Source organism: Calonectris borealis, chromosome 38 (genome assembly GCF_964195595.1).
Source record: "Calonectris borealis chromosome 38, bCalBor7.hap1.2, whole genome shotgun sequence".
Taxonomy (NCBI): domain Eukaryota; kingdom Metazoa; phylum Chordata; class Aves; order Procellariiformes; family Procellariidae; genus Calonectris; species Calonectris borealis.
In genome coordinates this window covers 316,712-332,140 of record NC_134349.1, presented here as the reverse complement: position 1 = coordinate 332,140, position 15,429 = coordinate 316,712, and the positions used below count along the sequence as shown (strand labels likewise).

The following is a 15,429-nucleotide window of genomic DNA, read 5'->3' as shown; positions in this document are numbered from 1 at the left end:
GGACTGGGGGGGACTGGGAGGCACTGGGAGGGACCGGGGGGGGACTGGGGGAGACTGGGATGGGACTGGGAGGCACTGGGAGGGGGACTGGGATGGACTGGGAGGAACTGGGATGGGATTGGGATGGATTGGGAGGGACTGGGATGGGACTGGGATGTACTGGGAGGGACTGGGAGGCACTGTGAGGGACTGGGGGGGACTGGGGGGGATTGGGATGGGACTGGGAGGCACTGGGAGGGGGACTGTGAGGGACTGGGAGGGACTGGGATGGGACTGGGATGGACTGGGAGGGACTGGGAGGTACTGGGATGGGACTGGGATAGATTGGGAGGGGACTGGGATGGGACTGGGATGTACTGTGAGGGACTGGGAGGGACTGGGGGGGACTGGGATGGACTGGGAGGGGACTGGGATGGACTGGGGGGGACTGGGAGGGGACTGGGATGGATTGGGATGGGACTGGGAGGGACTGGGAGGGACTAGGATGGGACTAGGGGGGACCGGGATGGACTGGGATGGACTCGGAGGGGGACTGGGATGAACTGGAAGGGACTTGGGGGGGATTGGGATAAACTGGGAGGGACTGGGAGGCACTGGGGGGCACTGGGCCGTACTGGGGGGGGTCACTGGGGGGCACTGGGAGGCACTGGGCCGTACTGGAGAGCGGCGGGGGGACACCCCTCCATCCCTCCCTCCCCCCCCAGCCCCCCCCATGGAGCCGGGGTCCCCCCCGGGGTCCCCCCCGGGGTCCCCCCCCCTCCGCGCCGTCCTGCGGGGCCCCCCCGGGGTGGGCAAGAGCAGCCTGGCCCGCGCCTTCGCCTGGCCCGGCCCCCCCGGGACCCCCCCCCCGCACCACGAGGGGCCCGGTGAGTTTGGGGGGACCCCCCCCGGGATTTGGGGGCCCCCGTGGGATTTGGGGGGGGGGGCTGGGGGGGCCCTGAGGGGGTTTGAGGGGGGGCTGGGGGGGTTTGGGGGGGCCCTGGGGGGGCTGGGGGGGCCCTGAGGGGTCTGGGGGGGGGCCCTGAGGGGTTTTGGGGGTCCCTGGGGGGGCTGGGGGGGCCCTGAGGGGGTTTGGGGGTCCCTGGGGGGGTTTGGGGGGGGGCTGGGGGGGCCCTGAGGGGGTTTGAGGGGGGGCTGGGGGGGTTTTGGGGGTCCCTGGGGGGTTTTGGGGCTCCTGGGGGGGTTGGGGGGGCCTTGAGGGGGTTTTGGGGGTCCCTGGGGGGGTTTGGGGGGGCCCTGAGGGGCTTTGGGGGGTCCCTGAGAGATTTGGGGGGGGTCCTGAGGGGGTTGGGGGGTCCCTGAGAGATTTGGGGGGGGTCCTGAGGGGGTTGGGGGGGTTCCCTTGGGCGATGGGGGGGGGGGGGGTCCCCAGGGTGGTTTTGGGGAGGGTCCCAGATATTGGGCGGGGGGGTCCCCAAGTTGGGGGGGTCCCGGGGGGGGTTTGGGGGGGGTTGGGGGTTTCGGGGTGCCAGCCCCCCCCCAGAGCCCCCCCGGGAGCGGCGCCTGCGGGTGGACGGGGCCCCGGCCGCCCTGGTGCTCTACGACGACGACGAGGAGCAGGTGGGGGGCGGGGCTTTATGCTAATGTATGCAAATGGCGGGGGCGGGCGGGGGCGGGCGGCAGCGGCAGGATGCAAATGAGGCGGCCGGGGGCGGGCGCGGGGCAGGCTGGGAGGGCGGGGGCGGCATGCAAATGAGCGGGGAGGGAGGCGGGGCCGGGGATGCAAATGAGAGCGCGCGCGTGCCGCTTTATGCAAATGGGAGGGGGCGGGGCTTCGCGGCCAAACGGGGCTGGCGTGCAAATCGACCTTGGCTTTTGCATGCAAATGAGGGGGCGGGGATTCATAGATGCAAACGAAGGGTGATGCTCGACACGCAAATGAGATGCGGCTGCTCGATGCAAATGAGGGGGCGGTGCTTGACATGCAAATGAGACGGTTCTCTCCACGCAAATGAGGGTGACGCTTCACGTTCGCTTTAAACGCAAATGAGGGCGGGGCGGCGCTTTACATGCAAATGAAGGGGGTGGGTGGGGCGCAACATGCAAACGAAGGGGCGGGACCCGCCATGCAAATGAGACGAAGAGCCGCACGCTGGAATCGGGCACGGGGAGGCGGGGCCTGGCATGCAAATTCGGTCCCCGGGGGCGGGGCGGCGGCGCTGCATGCAGATCAGGGGGCGTGGCGAAGGGGCGGGGCATGACGGCCAAGGCGGGGCTCGGCATGCAAATGAGGCGGCAGCCGGGAAGAGGGGCGTGGCTATGCAAACGCAGCCGGGAGGGCGCGGCCGCGCAGGCGAAGGGGGGGCGTGGCCACCTTCGAGGGGAGGGGCGGGCTTATGCAAATGAGGTCTGGGCGCCGGGGGAGGGCGAGCGTCACGGCGAGATGGGCGGCGCGCTGGGGGCGGGGCCGTGCGAGCGAGGGGCGGGGCCGTGCGAGCGAGGGGCGGGGCCGTGCGAGCGAGGGGCGGGGCTATGCAAACGAGGCTGCTGCCCGCTCTGCGGCCCACGTGGCGTTGCTTGGGGCGGGGGGGGGGGGCGGGGGGCATGCGGGGGGGGGCGTGCCCATGCAAACGAGGGGGCGTGTCCGTGCCCACTCGGGGGCGTGGCCATGCAAACGAGGGGGCGCGCCGGCAGGCGGCGGGCGGGGCGGACGCGGTGCTGCTGGTCTTCGCCGTCAGCGACCGCGGCTCCTTCTCCCGGCTGGGCCCCGGCGCCCGGGGGGGGCAGGGGGGGGCTCCCCCGGCCCCCCTCATCCTCGTCGGCAACAAGAGCGACCTGGCCCGCGCCCGGCAGGTCACCCCCCGCGGTGAGAGCCCCCCCGGGACCCCCCCAGTGGCTCCCCAGTCCCCCCCAGTGGCTCCCCAGTCCCCCCCCCCCACGCCCCCCCCCCAACGGGCCCCCCTGTCCCCCCCCAGAGGCGCGGGGGCTGGCGGCCGTCCTGGGCTGCCAACACATCGAGACCTCGGCCGCCCTCCGCCATCGCACCGAGGAGCTCTTCCAGGCCGCCGTGCGCCAGGCCCGGCTCCACCGCCAGCGCCGCCGCCGCCTCCGCGCCCCCCCGGCACCCCCCGGGGCGGAGGAGGAGGAGGAGGAGGAGGAGGAGGAGGAAGGGCGCCTCCCCCCACCCCGCCGTCGCCGCAGCCTCACCGGCCGGGCCAAGCGCTTCTTCGCCGGCCTCGTGCCGCTGGCCCGGCAGCGCTCCAAGTCCTGCAGCGACCTCTCCGCCCTCTGAGCGCGCTGGCCCTTTAAGGGCGGGGTGGCATGGCCCCTTTAAAGGATGGGGTGGGGCTGCCCCCCCCAAGGAGTGGCGCTGCCCCTTTAAGAGCATTGTCCCTTTAAGAGCACTGCGCCTTTAAGAGCATCGCCCCTTGAAGAGCATCGCCCCTTGAAGAGCATCGCCCCTTGAAGAGCATCGCCCCTTGAAGACCGGCATTGCCCCTTTAAGAGCAGCACTGCCCACCACTGCCATTGCGCCTTTCAGAATGGCATTGCCCCTTTAAGAGCGGCATGGCCCCGTTAAACCCAGCATTGCCCCTTTAAGAGCAGCATGGCCACTTTAAGACCACCGCGCCTTGACAGCAGGGTGGGCCCCACCTCCCATTGCATGGCACTGTCCCTTTAAGACGCGCATAGCCCCGCCCCTCCAGCAGCCCCGCCCACCGCCCGCTTCCCCTTGAAGCTTTAAAGGGGCGGCGGCGTTTCCCGCCCTCCGCGCCGGGCCCCCTTCCCCCTTTAAGAGCCTCTTAAAGGGGCGGCGCTTCCTTCCGCGGGGCCCTCCCACCCGGAGGAAGCCCCACCCCCTTTCACAGCCCCTCCCCTTTAAGGCGGCCCCGCCCTCCCGACCTCCGACCCACCGACAGCCGAATGTCCGCCGCGCGCCGGCCCTTTAAGAGCCCCCCTAAAGGGGCGGTACCTGCATGCCCGCTTCCCTGACCACGCCCCCGGCGGCCATCTTGGGAGGGGGCGTGGCCTCCAATAAAGCCTTGGCTGCCTGGTAACGAGCGCCTGGTTCGTTAGCGGCGAGGGGGCGGGGCAGGGAGGGGGCGGGGGCGGGGCCTTTGGGGGCCGTTTTTGTGGTTTTTTTATTTCGATTCCGATAAAGAAACAAAAACAACAAAAAAAAACCCAAAAAAGGAGAAGAAACCAAAAAAAAAACCCCAAAAAAACCCGGAGCCGGCGACGGGGGGAGGGGGGGGGAGGGGAGGGGCGGAGGGGGCGGGGCCGCCGCTGGCCCCGCCCCCACGCCCGGCCCCGCCCCAACGCCCCGCCAGGGGGCGGAGGCAGCAGGGCTCGGGGGCGGGGCCGGGCGGAGGGGGGGCGGGGCCCCCCGGCAGGGGGGGTGGGACCGTGTTACCTGCGGGAGAGGAGGGGGGGGAGAGGTTAAGCCACGCCCCCAGACCTAGGCCACACCCCCAAACCAAGCCCCGCCCCTGAACGCAAGCCCCGCCCCCCCAGCAGCCCAGCTCTACCCTTACCATGGAGGCGGAGGCTGGCTCCAGGCCCCGCCCCCTGGCCTGCAGGCCACTCCCCCTCCCCAGCCCACGCCCTCGTGCCTGAAGCCACGCCCCCCAGCAACCCAGCACCGCCCTCCCCCCCCCCCCCCCGCAGCCAGGTGCCTGCTCCCGGCCCCGCCCCATCCCAGACCACACCCACCCGCCAGACCACGCCCCCACCCGAAGCCACGCCCCCTCGCACTTGCTCCACAGCCCCATCGTGCAGGATGGCGCCCACCCCAGGCCCCACCCCTTCGCCCGCGGCCCCGCCCCACCGGCCGGGCCCCGCCCCCCGGCCGGGCCCCGCCCCCCGCGCGGCCCCGCCCCCGCGCGGCCCCGCCCTCACATGGTCTGGGGGGTGAAGAGCCCCGAGAGCTGCAGGCACTGGGAGGCCAGCGTCTGGGAGGCCAGGTTCAGCGCCGGGCTCAGGGCTGGGGGGGCGGCACTTGGGGGGCTGCCCTGCGCGGGGCCCCCCAAACCCCCTCGGACCCCCCCAGCCCCCCAAACCCCAAGGGACCCCCCAATCCCCCCCCCCAGGGACCCCCCCTTGCTCCCCAGGGACCCCCCCCAACCACCCTCACAGACCCCCCCAGGGACCTCCAAACCCCCCAGGGGCCCCCCCAAACCCCCAACTCCCCCTCAACCCCCGCCCAGAGACCCCCAGGGACCCCCCAACCCCCCCCAGAGACCCCCCCAAACTTCCAAGGACCCCCCAAACCCCTCCCAGAGACCCCCAGGGACCCCCCCAAACCCCCAACTCCCCCCCAAACCCCCCCCAGAGACCCCCAGGGACCCCCAACCCCCCCCCGGGGGCCCCCCCAAACCCCCAAGGACCCCCCAAACCCCCCCAGCCCCCCGGGACCCCCCGTACCGGTGAGGGCGGCGGGGTTGAGGGCCCCCAGGGGCAGGGCCCCGTTGAGCTGGAGGGCGGCCTGGGCCGTGCTGGGCAGCTGCAGCCCCGAGCCTGGGGGGGACGGGGGGGGGGACGCCGTGGGGCAGGGGCGCCCACGGGACCCCCAGGGCACCCCCAGCCGCCCCCGCCCCACAACGACCTCCTGGAGCCCCCCAGATGCCTCCTGAAGCCCCCCCAGCCCCATAATGACCTCCTGAAGCCCCCCCAGATGCCTCCTGAAGCCCCCCCAGCCCCATAACGACCTCCTGAAGCCCCCCCAGATGCCTCCTGAAGCCCCCCCAGCCCCATAATGACCTCCTGAAGCCCCCCCAGATGCCTCCTGAAGCCCCCCCAGCCCCATATGGACCTCCTGAAGCCCCCCCAGATGCCTCCTGAAGCCCCCCCAGCCCCATAACGACCTCCTGAAGCCCCCCCAGATGTCTCCTAAAGCCCCCCCAGCCCCATATGGACCTCCTGAAGCCCCCCCAGATGCCTCCTGGAGCCCCCCCAGCCCCATAATGACCTCCTGAAGCCCCCCCAGATGTCTCCTAAAGCCCCCCCAGCCCCTTAAGGACCTCCTGAAGCCCCCCCAGATGCCTCCTGGAGCGCCCCCAGCCCCACAACGACCTCCTGAAGCCCCCCCAGATGCCTCCTGAAGCCCCCCCAGCCCCATAATGACCTCCTGAAGCCCCCCCAGCCCCATAACGACCTCCTGAAGCCCCCCCAGATGCCTCCTGAAGCCCCCCCAGCCCCATAATGACCTCCTGAAGCCCCCCCAGATGCCTCCTGGAGCGCCCCCAGCCCCACAACGACCTCCTGAAGCCCCCCCAGATGCCTCCTGGAGCACCCCCAGCCCCATAACGACCTCCTGAAGCCCCCCCAGATGCCTCCTGAAGCGCCTCCAACCCCATATGGACCTCCTGAAGCTCCCCCAGATGCCTCCTTGTGCTCCCCCAGCCCCTTAAGAACCTCCTGAAACCCCCCCAGATGCCTCCTGAAGCGCCCCCCCACCTTCGGCCAGCTTGGCCATCAGCTGAAGGCGGCCGGTGGCCCCCACCAGCTCGACGTCCTCGCTGCCCTCGGGGAAGGTGATGTCGGTGGTGCCGTCCAGGCGCTCGGTCACCTGCCCCACCCGCATGGGGCGGCCGGCCAGCTCGAAGCCGTTGAGCTGCTCCAGCGCCCGCCGGGCGCACTCGGCCTCCGCAAACTGGGGGGGACAGAGGGAGACGGGGGTCAGGGGGGTGGGGTGGGGTGGGGGACACGCGCGGTGGGGGAGGGGCTCACCGTGATGAAGCCGTAGCCCTTGGATTGGCCGGTGTCGGGGTCCCGCATCAGGACGATGCTGTCGATCTGGGGGGGGGGGGAGAGTGGGCAAGGTGGGGCCCAAAATGGGTCCCCGTGGTCCTCAGGGCGTCGCTGAGGCCCCACGTCCCCCCAGACCTGTCCCCGTGACCCAACCCTGTCCCTGTGTCCCCCCAACTCCATCGCCATGACCCAACCGTGACCCCATGACCCAACCAGGTCCCTCAACCCCATCCCCATGACCCAACCGTGACCCCCTGACCCAACCGTGTCCCCCAAACCCATCCCCATGACCCAACTGGGTCCCCACGTCCACCCAATGCCATCCCGTGACCCAACTGGGTCCCTCAACCCCATCCCCACGACCCAACCCCATCTCCATGACCCAACCCTGTCCCCCAAACTCATCCCCATGACCCAACCGTGTCCCTACGTCCACCCAACTGTGCCCCCATGACCCAACTGGGTCCCCCTGACCCAACTGGGTCCCCCAACCCCACCCCCATGACCCAACCCTGTCCCCACGTCCACCCAATGCCACCCCATGACCCAACCATGTCCCCCAACCCCCATCCCCATGACCCAACTGGGTCCCTACATCCACCCAACTGGGTCCCCATGACCCAACTGGGTCCCCATCACCCAACTGGGTCCCCATCACCCAACCGTGTCCCCCAACCCCCATCCCCATGACCCAACTGGGTCCCCATGACCCAACTGGGTCCCCATCACCCAACCGTGTCCCCCAACCCCCATCCCCATGACCCAACTGGGTCCCCACGTCCCCTCAAACCCACCCCCATGACCCAACCCTGTCCCCGTGTCCCCCAGCCCCGCCCCCGGCCCCGCCCCGGCCCCGCCCCACCTTGCCGAAGGGCTCGAAGATGCCCCGCAGCATCTCCTTGGTGATGTTGCAGTGGAGGGAGCCCACGTAGAGGCGCATGGGGCCCCCGCTGCCCTTCTGCAGGTTGTTGGCCATGGCCGCCAGCCGGTTCTTCTCCGCCTGGGGGGGTGGGGTGAGGGGGGCCTTGGGGACCCCCAGCTCCCCCCCCCTCCCTGGACACCCTCAACCCTCTGGCGGTGGCCCCAAAATCCACGGGGACCCCAGCTCCGCCTGGGTCCACCAGAACCGTGGCCCACAAGGGAGGCCCCACAGGGCCCCCAAAGCCCATGAGAGCCCCCCAAAACCCCACAGGACCCCCAAACCCCACAAGAGCCCCCCAAAACCCATGAGAACCCCATAAACCCCACGAGAGCCCCCCCAAACCCCACCAGAACCCCCCAAACCCCACCAGAACCCCCCCAAACCCCACAAGAACCCCCCAAACCCCACCAGAACCCCCCCAAACCCCACCAGAACCCCCCAAACCCCACCAGAACCTTCCCAAACCCCACCAGAACCCCCCAAACCCCACCAGAACCCCCTCAAACCCCACCAGAACCCTCCCAAACCCCACAAGAATCCCCCAAACCCCACCAGAACCTTCCCAAACCCCACAAGAACCCCCCAAACCCCACAAGAATCCCCCAAACCCCACCAGAACCCCCCAAACCCCCCGAGAACCCCCCAAACCCCACCAGAACCCTCCCAAACCCCACAAAAACCCCCCAAACCCCACAAGAATCCCCCAAACCCCACCAGAACCCCCCAAACCCCCCGAGAACCCCCCCAAACCCCACCAGAAGCCCCCAAACCCCACAAGAATCCCCCAAACCCCACCAGAACCTTCCCAAACCCCACCAGAACCCCCCCAAACCCCACGAGAACCCCCCAAACCCCACCAGAACCCCCCCAAACCCCACCAGAACCCCCCCTCAGCCCCCCAAAACCCCCCGTCAACCCCTTGAGGACCCCCCGGGGGACCCCCAGCCCACCTGGGAGGCCTGGACGATGATGGGGACCCCGAGGAGGCGCTGGCCGGTCAGGCCGATGGCCAAGGGCACCGACTGGATCTCGCAGAACTCCACGTAGGCGATGCCCTTGGAGCGCCGCGAGTTGCGGTCCGAGATGATGCGGACGTCCCGCACCTGGGGGGGGGACACACCCAGCTGGCGGCGGCACCGCGGAGGTGGTGGTGGCACCGCGGAGGTGGTGGTGGCCCCACGGAGAGGGACATGGGATGGGTGGTGGCACCGTGGAGGTGGTGGTGGCCCCATGGAAGTGGTGGTGGCCCTACGGAGGTGGTGGCAGCACCGTGGAGAGGAACATGGGGTTGATGGTGGCCCCACGGAGGCGGTGGTGGCCCCATGGAGGTGGTGGTGGCACCATGGAGAGCGATGTGGATGGGTGGTGGCCCCACGGAGGTGGTGGTGGCCCCACGGAGGTGGTGGTGGCCCCATGGAGGTGGTGGTGGCCCCATGGAGAGGAACATGGGGTTGATGGTGGCCCCACGGAGGTGGTGGTGGCCCCATGGAGGTGGTGGTGGCCCCACGGAGGTGGTGGTGGCCCCATGGAGGTGGTGGTGGCCCCACGGAGGTGGTGGTGGCCCCATGGAGAGGGACGTGGGATGGGTGGTGGCCCCACGGAGGTGGTGGTGGCACTGTGACAAGGGACAGGAGGTGGTGGTGGCCCCACGGAGGTGGTGGTGGCCCCATGGAGAGGGACGTGGGATGGGTGGTGGCCCCACGGAGGTGGTGGTGGCCCCATGGAGAGGGACGTGGATGGGTGGTGGCCCCGCGGAGGTGGTGGTGGCCCCATGGAGAGGGACGTGGATGGGTGGTGGCCCCGCGGAGGTGGTGGTGGCCCTGCGGAGGTGGTGGTGGCCCCACGGAGGTGGTGGTGGCCCCATGGAGAGGGACGTGGATGGGTGGCGGCCCCAAGGAGGTGGTGGTGGCACTGTGAGGAGGGACAGGAGATGGCTGGTGGCCCCACGGAGGTGGTGGTGGCCCCACGGAGGTGGTGGTGGCCCCGCGGAGGTGGTGGTGGCCCCGCGGAGGTGGTGGTGGCCCCCGGCAGAGGCCAGGAGGTGGCCGGAGACGCCGGGAGGGGGCGGCCTGACCTTGCCGACGGCGGAGAAGAAGTCCTCCAGGTCGCGGGGCCGGATGCGGGCGGCCAGCTGCATGCAGAAGACGGTGCGGGCGTCCCGCTCCTCGGGGCTGAGGCTGCCCAGGGGCTCCCTGGGGACGCCAGGGGGGACGTCACCCCCCGCCGGCGGCCCCGCGGCCCCCCCCCGGCCCCCCACTCACCGCACGGGGCTCTTCTCCCGGTAGAGGGGGCTCTTGCTGTGGCCGAAGCGGCGCCTGGAGGGGAGGAGGGGGTCAGCGGGGGGGGGCGGGGGGGTTTAGAGAGGGTTTGGGGGGATTTGGGGGGATTTGGGGGGGATTGGGGGGCGCTGAGGGGGATTTGGGGGGGATTTCAGGGGTTTGGGGGGGATTTTGGGGGGGATTTAGGGGGATTTGGGGATGTAAGGTGACTTGGAGGAGATTTGGGAAGGATGTGGGGGTGTTTTGGGGGATCTGGGGGGGCTCTGGGGGGATTTCAGGGGGTTTGGGGGGATTTTGGGGGGGATTTAGGGGGATTTGGGGATGTAAGGTGACTTGGAGCAGATTTGGGAAGGATGTGGGGGTGTTTTGGGGGGTTTTGGGGGTGTTTGGGGGGATCTGGGGGGGCTCTGGGGGGATTTCAGGGGGTTTGGGGGGATTTTGGGGGGGATTTAGGGGGATTTGGGGATGTAAGGCGACTTGGAGGAGATTTGGGGAGGATCTGGGGGTGTTTTGGGGGGTTTTGGGGGTGTTTTGGGGGATCGGGGGGGGCTCTGGGGGATTTGGGGGGGATTTAGAGAGCATTTGGAGAGATTTCAGGGAGATTTGAGGGAACTTGGGGGCCTTGAGGGGGATTTGGGGGGGAGTCCGGGGGGTTTGGGGGGGATTTTGGGGGGGATTTAGGGGGATTTGGGGATGTAAGGCGACTTGGAGGAGATTTGGGGAGGATCGGGGGGTGTTTCGGGGGGTTTTGGGGGTGTTTTGGGGGATCTGGGGGGGCTCTGGGGGGATTTCAGGGGGTTTGGGGGGATTTTGGGGGGGATTTAGGGGGATTTGGGGGATGTAAGGCGACTTGGAGGAGATTTGGGGAGGATGTGGGGGTGTTTTGGGGGGTTTTGGGGGTGTTTTGGGGGGTTTTGGGGGTGTTTTGGGGGATCTGGGGGGGCTCTGGGGGATTTGGGGGGGATTTAGAGAGCATTTGGAGAGATTTCAGGGAGATTTGAGGGGACTTGCGGGCATTGAGGGGGATTTGGGGGGGAGTCCAGGGGTTTTGGGGGGATTTTGGGGGGGATTTAGGGGGATTTGGGGATGTAAGGCGACTTGGAGGAGATTTGGGGAGGATCTGGGGGTGTTTTGGGGGGCTTTGGGGGTGTTCTGGGGGATCTGGGGGGGCTCTGGGGGGATTTCAGGGGTTTTGGGGGGATTTGGGGGGTTTAGGGTGACTTGGAGGAGATTTGGGGAGGATGTGGGGGTGTTTTGGGGGGCTTTGGGGGTGTTTTGGGGGGATTTGGGGGGGCTTTAGGGGATTTTGGGGGGCTTTGGACGAGTTTGGGGGGTTTGGAGAAATTCTGGGGGTGCTTAGGGCGATTTTGGGGATATTTGGGGGATTGCGAATGATTTGAGTGGCATTTGGGGAGAATCTGGGGGATTTGGGGGGATTTGGGGGTGTTTTGCGGGATCCGGGGGGGCTTTGGTGGATTTGGGAGGGATTTAGAGAGGATTTGGGGGGATTTAGGGGGAGTTTGGGGGGGATTTGGGGGACTTTGGGGGCATTGAGGGGGATTTTGGGGGGCTTTGGAGAATTTCGGAGGGGTTGGAAAAATTTTGAGGGTATTCAGGGGGATTTGGGGGAGACCTGGGGGATTTAGGATGATTTGAGGGGCATTTGGGGAGAATTTGGGGGATTTGGGGGGGGTTTTGGGGGATCTGGGGGGGGTTGGGGGAGATCTAGAGAGGATTTGGGGGGATTTGAGAGGATTTCGGGGGGATTTCGGGGAGTTTGGGGGGGATTTGGGGGACTTTGGGGGCACTGAGGGGGATTCGGGGGGGATTTCGTGGGGATTTCAGGGATTTTAGGGGGGTTTTGGGGGGATCTGGGGAGGATTTGGGGGGGATTTTGTGGGGATTTCAAGGGCTTTGGAGGGATTTTGAGGGGATTTAGAGGGATTTGGGGGTGTCTGGGATTTTGGGGGGCTTTAGGGAAGTTTCGGGGGGATTTAGAGAGGATTTGGGGGGATTTAGAGAGGATTTGGGGGGATTTGGGGACATTTCAGGGGGATCTGGGGGGATTTCACGGAGATTCCAGGGGATCCGGGGGGATTCCGGGGCTCTGCAGGAGGATCTGGGGGGACCTGGGGCGATTTCGGGGTGCTGGGGGGGGTTTGGGGGTGAGGGCGTACCGGGCTCGCTCCTCCCGCCGGCGTTCCCGGCTGCGGGAGCGGCTCCCCCGCCGGCGCTCCCGGCTGCGGCTGCGGTGACGGCTGCGGCGATCCCGGCTGCGGCTGCGGCGACGGCGCTCCCTGTCCCGGTCCCGGCTCCGGCTGTTGTTGGGGGGGGGGGGCACAGGGTCACCCCAAAACCCCTTTGGGACCCCCAAAACCCCTTTGGGACCCCCAAAACCCCCCGGGGACCCCCCAACCCCCCCCCACCTGTGTCTGTGGTCACGGCTCCGGCTCCGGCTCCGGCTCCTCTTCTTCCTGCTGCTGCACGGGGGGGTGACGGGGGGACGGGGACCCCCAAATCCCCGCCCCCAGCACCCCCTAACCCCCCCCAGCCTCTGCTCACCTCGTGGCCCCCCAATACCCTTTAAATCCCCCCAAAAAAAGCCCCGCAATATCCCCAATCGCGGCTCTCGCCCCCCCCCCAAATCCCCCGTTGCTCCTAAATTCCCTTTAATCGCCCCAAAATCCCCCCCCCAGCCGCAGCCCTGGGACTGCCCCCAGTGCCCTGAGCCCCCCCAAACCCCGCCGGGGCCCCCCAAACCCCGCCGGGGCCCCCCCAAACCTGCTCCCGCTGCTGCTCCCGCTCTCCTTCTTGGCCTCTTTGCTCGTCTCCTCCGCCGGCTGCTGAGGTGGGGGGGGGCGGCACCAGTGAGACCCCCAAAAACGACACCCCCCGGCACCCCAAAACGTCCCCCCGCACCCCCCGGCACCCCAAAACGTCCCCCCCAGCCTCACCTGCGCGGCGGGGGTCTCCGTCTGCACCTTGGAGGGGCCGGGCTGCGCCTGGACGGGGGGGGGGACACGTCAGAACCCCGAGATCCTCCCCCAAAATACCCCAAAGGCGTTTGGGGGACCCCAAACCACCCCGGGGGTGACCCCAAAGCCCCAACGCAGCCCCAAAATGGCCCTTTTAGCCCTAAAAGCCACTTCAGATGAATCCCAGGTCCTTCAGGTGACCCCAGACCCTTTTTAGGTCACCCCAAGATCCCTCCCGATCACCCCAAAAACGATTTAGGGGTGCCTAAAGCTTCTTTAGGTGACCCCAAAATGCCTTTAGCTGGGCTCAACCCCTCCAGGTGACCCCAAACCCCTTCAGTCACCCCCCGCCCACTCTAAGGGGCTCCTAAAACCTTTCAAGGGGACCCCAACCCCCTTTTGGTCACCCAAACCCCTTCTGGGGGACCCTAAAACCCCTCTAAATGACCCAAAACCCCTTTAAAGGACCCCAAAACGCCTCTAGAGGACCCCGACTCCTTTTAAAAGACCTCAACTTCTCCTGGGTGACCCCCAAACTCCTTTGGACAACCCCAACCCCTTCTAGAAGACCCCAACCCCTTTCAGATGACCCCAAAACCCTTTCAGAAAACCCCAACTCCCTGTAAATGACCCCAGAACCCCTTTAAGTCACCCCCAACCCCCCTTAGATGATCCCAACCCCTCTTAAAAGACCACAACCCCCTCTGGGTGACCCCCAAACCGCTCTGGGTGACCCCCAAACCCCCTTTAGATGACCCCAACCCCCTTTAGACAACCCCAAACCCCCTCTAAATGATCCCAAACCCCTTTAAGTGACCCCAAACCCCCTTTAGACGACCCCAAACCCTCTTTAGGTGACCCCAAACCCCCTATAGAAGCCCCCAACTCCCTTTAGATGACCCCAAACCCCCTTTAGACAACCCCAAACCCCCTCTAAATGACCCCAAACCCCTTTAAGTGACCCCAAACCCTCTTTAGGTGACCCCAACCCCCCTTCAGACGACCCCAACCCCCTTTAAGTGACCCCAAACCCCCTATAGAAGCCCCCAACCCCCTTTAGAAGCCCCCAACCCCCTTCAGAAGCCCCCAACCCCCTTTAGAAGCCCCCAACCCCCTTCAGATGACCCCAACCCCCCTTCAGATGACCCCAAGCCCCTTTAAGTGACCCCCAACCCCCCTCAGAAGCCCCCACCCCCCCTCAGAAGCCCCCCGCCCCCCTTCAGCCGCCCCCCCCCCGCCCCCCCTCACCTCCTCCTTCTTGTAGGGCGCCTCCAGCATGGCCTCGATGACGATGTCGAAGTCGTCCGACGTCATGGCGTCCGTCTGGTCGTCACGTGACGGGGGGACGACACACAGAGCTCGGACCCCCGCGTCCCCCTCCCCCGCCCCGCGTCCCCCATGTCCCCTTGCCCCCCCCCCCTTACCCACAATGCCCCTGGTGTCCCCGTGTCCCGCCCCCCTCCCGGCTCACCGGGTCCTGCAGCGGGTTCGAGCCCCCCGCCTCCATCTCGGGCCCGCCTTGGGGGGGGGCTTCCCCCCGAGCGCTGGCGCGGGTGCGGGGCTCCTCCTGGAAAACGGGGCGGGGGCGATGAGGTCACAGCCCGAGCGCTGAGGTCACCCGCCGGGCGATGAGGTCACAGGCCGAGCCGTAAACCCCCGGAATTCACCCCAAAAGCCGAGCTGCCCCCCTCGCCCCTTCCCCACGTGTGTGTGTGTGGGGGGGGGCGCGATAGGCCACGCCCCCGCCCTCCTAAGCCACGCCCCCGCCCGCTAAGCCACGCCCCGCCCCCCGCGGCACAAGTCACTCCCCCTCCCTGGGACCCCCGCCGCCGCCAGGCCCCGCCCCTCGCGGCCAAGCCACGCCCCCTCGCGGCGGGGCGGCGGCGCAGCCCCGCGCATGCGCACTGCCCGCTTCCCCCCCCCCCAGCTCCCTCCGCCGCCGCTCCCCCCCCCCCTTCCCTTCCCCGCCGCTCCCCCCTCACCTCGACCCCCCCCCCCTTCCCCGGCGATGACGCCATCACCGTGCCGTGTGACGTATTACCGGCGCTTACCGGCCCCCCCTGGGCTGGCGGCGGCGGCGGCGGCGGCCCGGACGCGGCGTTAAGATGGCGGCGGCCTCCAGAACCTTCCCCCCCCCCCGCGTCTCTCCCTCCCCGCCACCGCGCAGGCGCGCCGCGCGCCCCGCCCCCGCCGCGCGCCCATTGGCCGCCGCCCCCCCCCCCGCCTCTCTGCTCCCTTCCCATTGGCTGGCGGAGGGGAGAGGGGAGGGCGATGAAGAAGCGGCGGCGCTGATTGGTGGGAAGCGAGGAGAGGAGGCGGGGAAAACCGCCGGCGACGCGATTGGTTGGGAAGGGCGGGGGGGGGTTGATTGGTCGCGGCGCGGCGGGTGGGCGGAGCCGAGCGCGCTCACCCCCCCTCCCTCCTTCGTTGGCTCCGCCCCTTGCGCGGTCGCCCTGGAAACGCGGTCACCCCGCCCCTCCCCTGCGCGGTCGCCATGGAAACGCGGCCTAGTCGGGCCTGGGGCAGCCTGCCCTAAGATGGCGCCGGGGTTTGGGGGGGAAAT

The 15,429-nt window shown here is 68.6% G+C and overlaps 1 protein-coding gene and 1 long non-coding RNA gene across 11 annotated transcripts; one reads left to right on the top strand and one right to left on the bottom strand.

The window, feature by feature from the left end:
* Nucleotides 1-4,057: 4,057 nt before the first annotated feature.
* RBM23 (RNA binding motif protein 23) lies at nucleotides 4,058-15,005 on the bottom strand. 9 transcript variants are annotated; one of them, XM_075135299.1, is made up of 16 exons: nucleotides 14,908-15,005; nucleotides 14,338-14,433; nucleotides 14,115-14,189; nucleotides 12,846-12,893; nucleotides 12,673-12,734; nucleotides 12,318-12,371; nucleotides 12,069-12,209; nucleotides 9,874-9,927; nucleotides 9,687-9,804; nucleotides 8,563-8,715; nucleotides 7,553-7,690; nucleotides 6,670-6,735; nucleotides 6,397-6,592; nucleotides 5,365-5,457; nucleotides 4,840-4,924; nucleotides 4,058-4,354 (listed from the first exon to the last, which is right to left on the bottom strand). In XM_075135299.1, exons 2-16 carry the CDS (start codon nucleotides 14,371-14,373, stop codon nucleotides 4,351-4,353), a joined length of 1,323 nt encoding a protein of 440 aa, XP_074991400.1. In that variant the 5' UTR covers nucleotides 14,374-14,433; nucleotides 14,908-15,005; the 3' UTR covers nucleotides 4,058-4,350. The 9 variants fall into 9 exon arrangements, with proteins under 9 accessions (XP_074991400.1, XP_074991403.1, XP_074991401.1 ...); XM_075135302.1 differs by having other exon boundaries at nucleotides 12,673-12,731; XM_075135300.1 differs by having other exon boundaries at nucleotides 14,918-15,001.
* On the top strand, nucleotides 8,741-9,490 carry LOC142074597 (uncharacterized). Of its 2 annotated transcripts, XR_012670649.1 has the most exons (4): nucleotides 8,741-8,851; nucleotides 8,963-9,215; nucleotides 9,247-9,369; nucleotides 9,441-9,490. It is a non-coding gene; the product is annotated as an uncharacterized LOC142074597 (long non-coding RNA). The 2 variants fall into 2 exon arrangements; XR_012670648.1 differs by lacking the exon at nucleotides 9,441-9,490 and having other exon boundaries at nucleotides 9,247-9,387.
* Nucleotides 15,006-15,429: the final 424 nt, after the last annotated feature.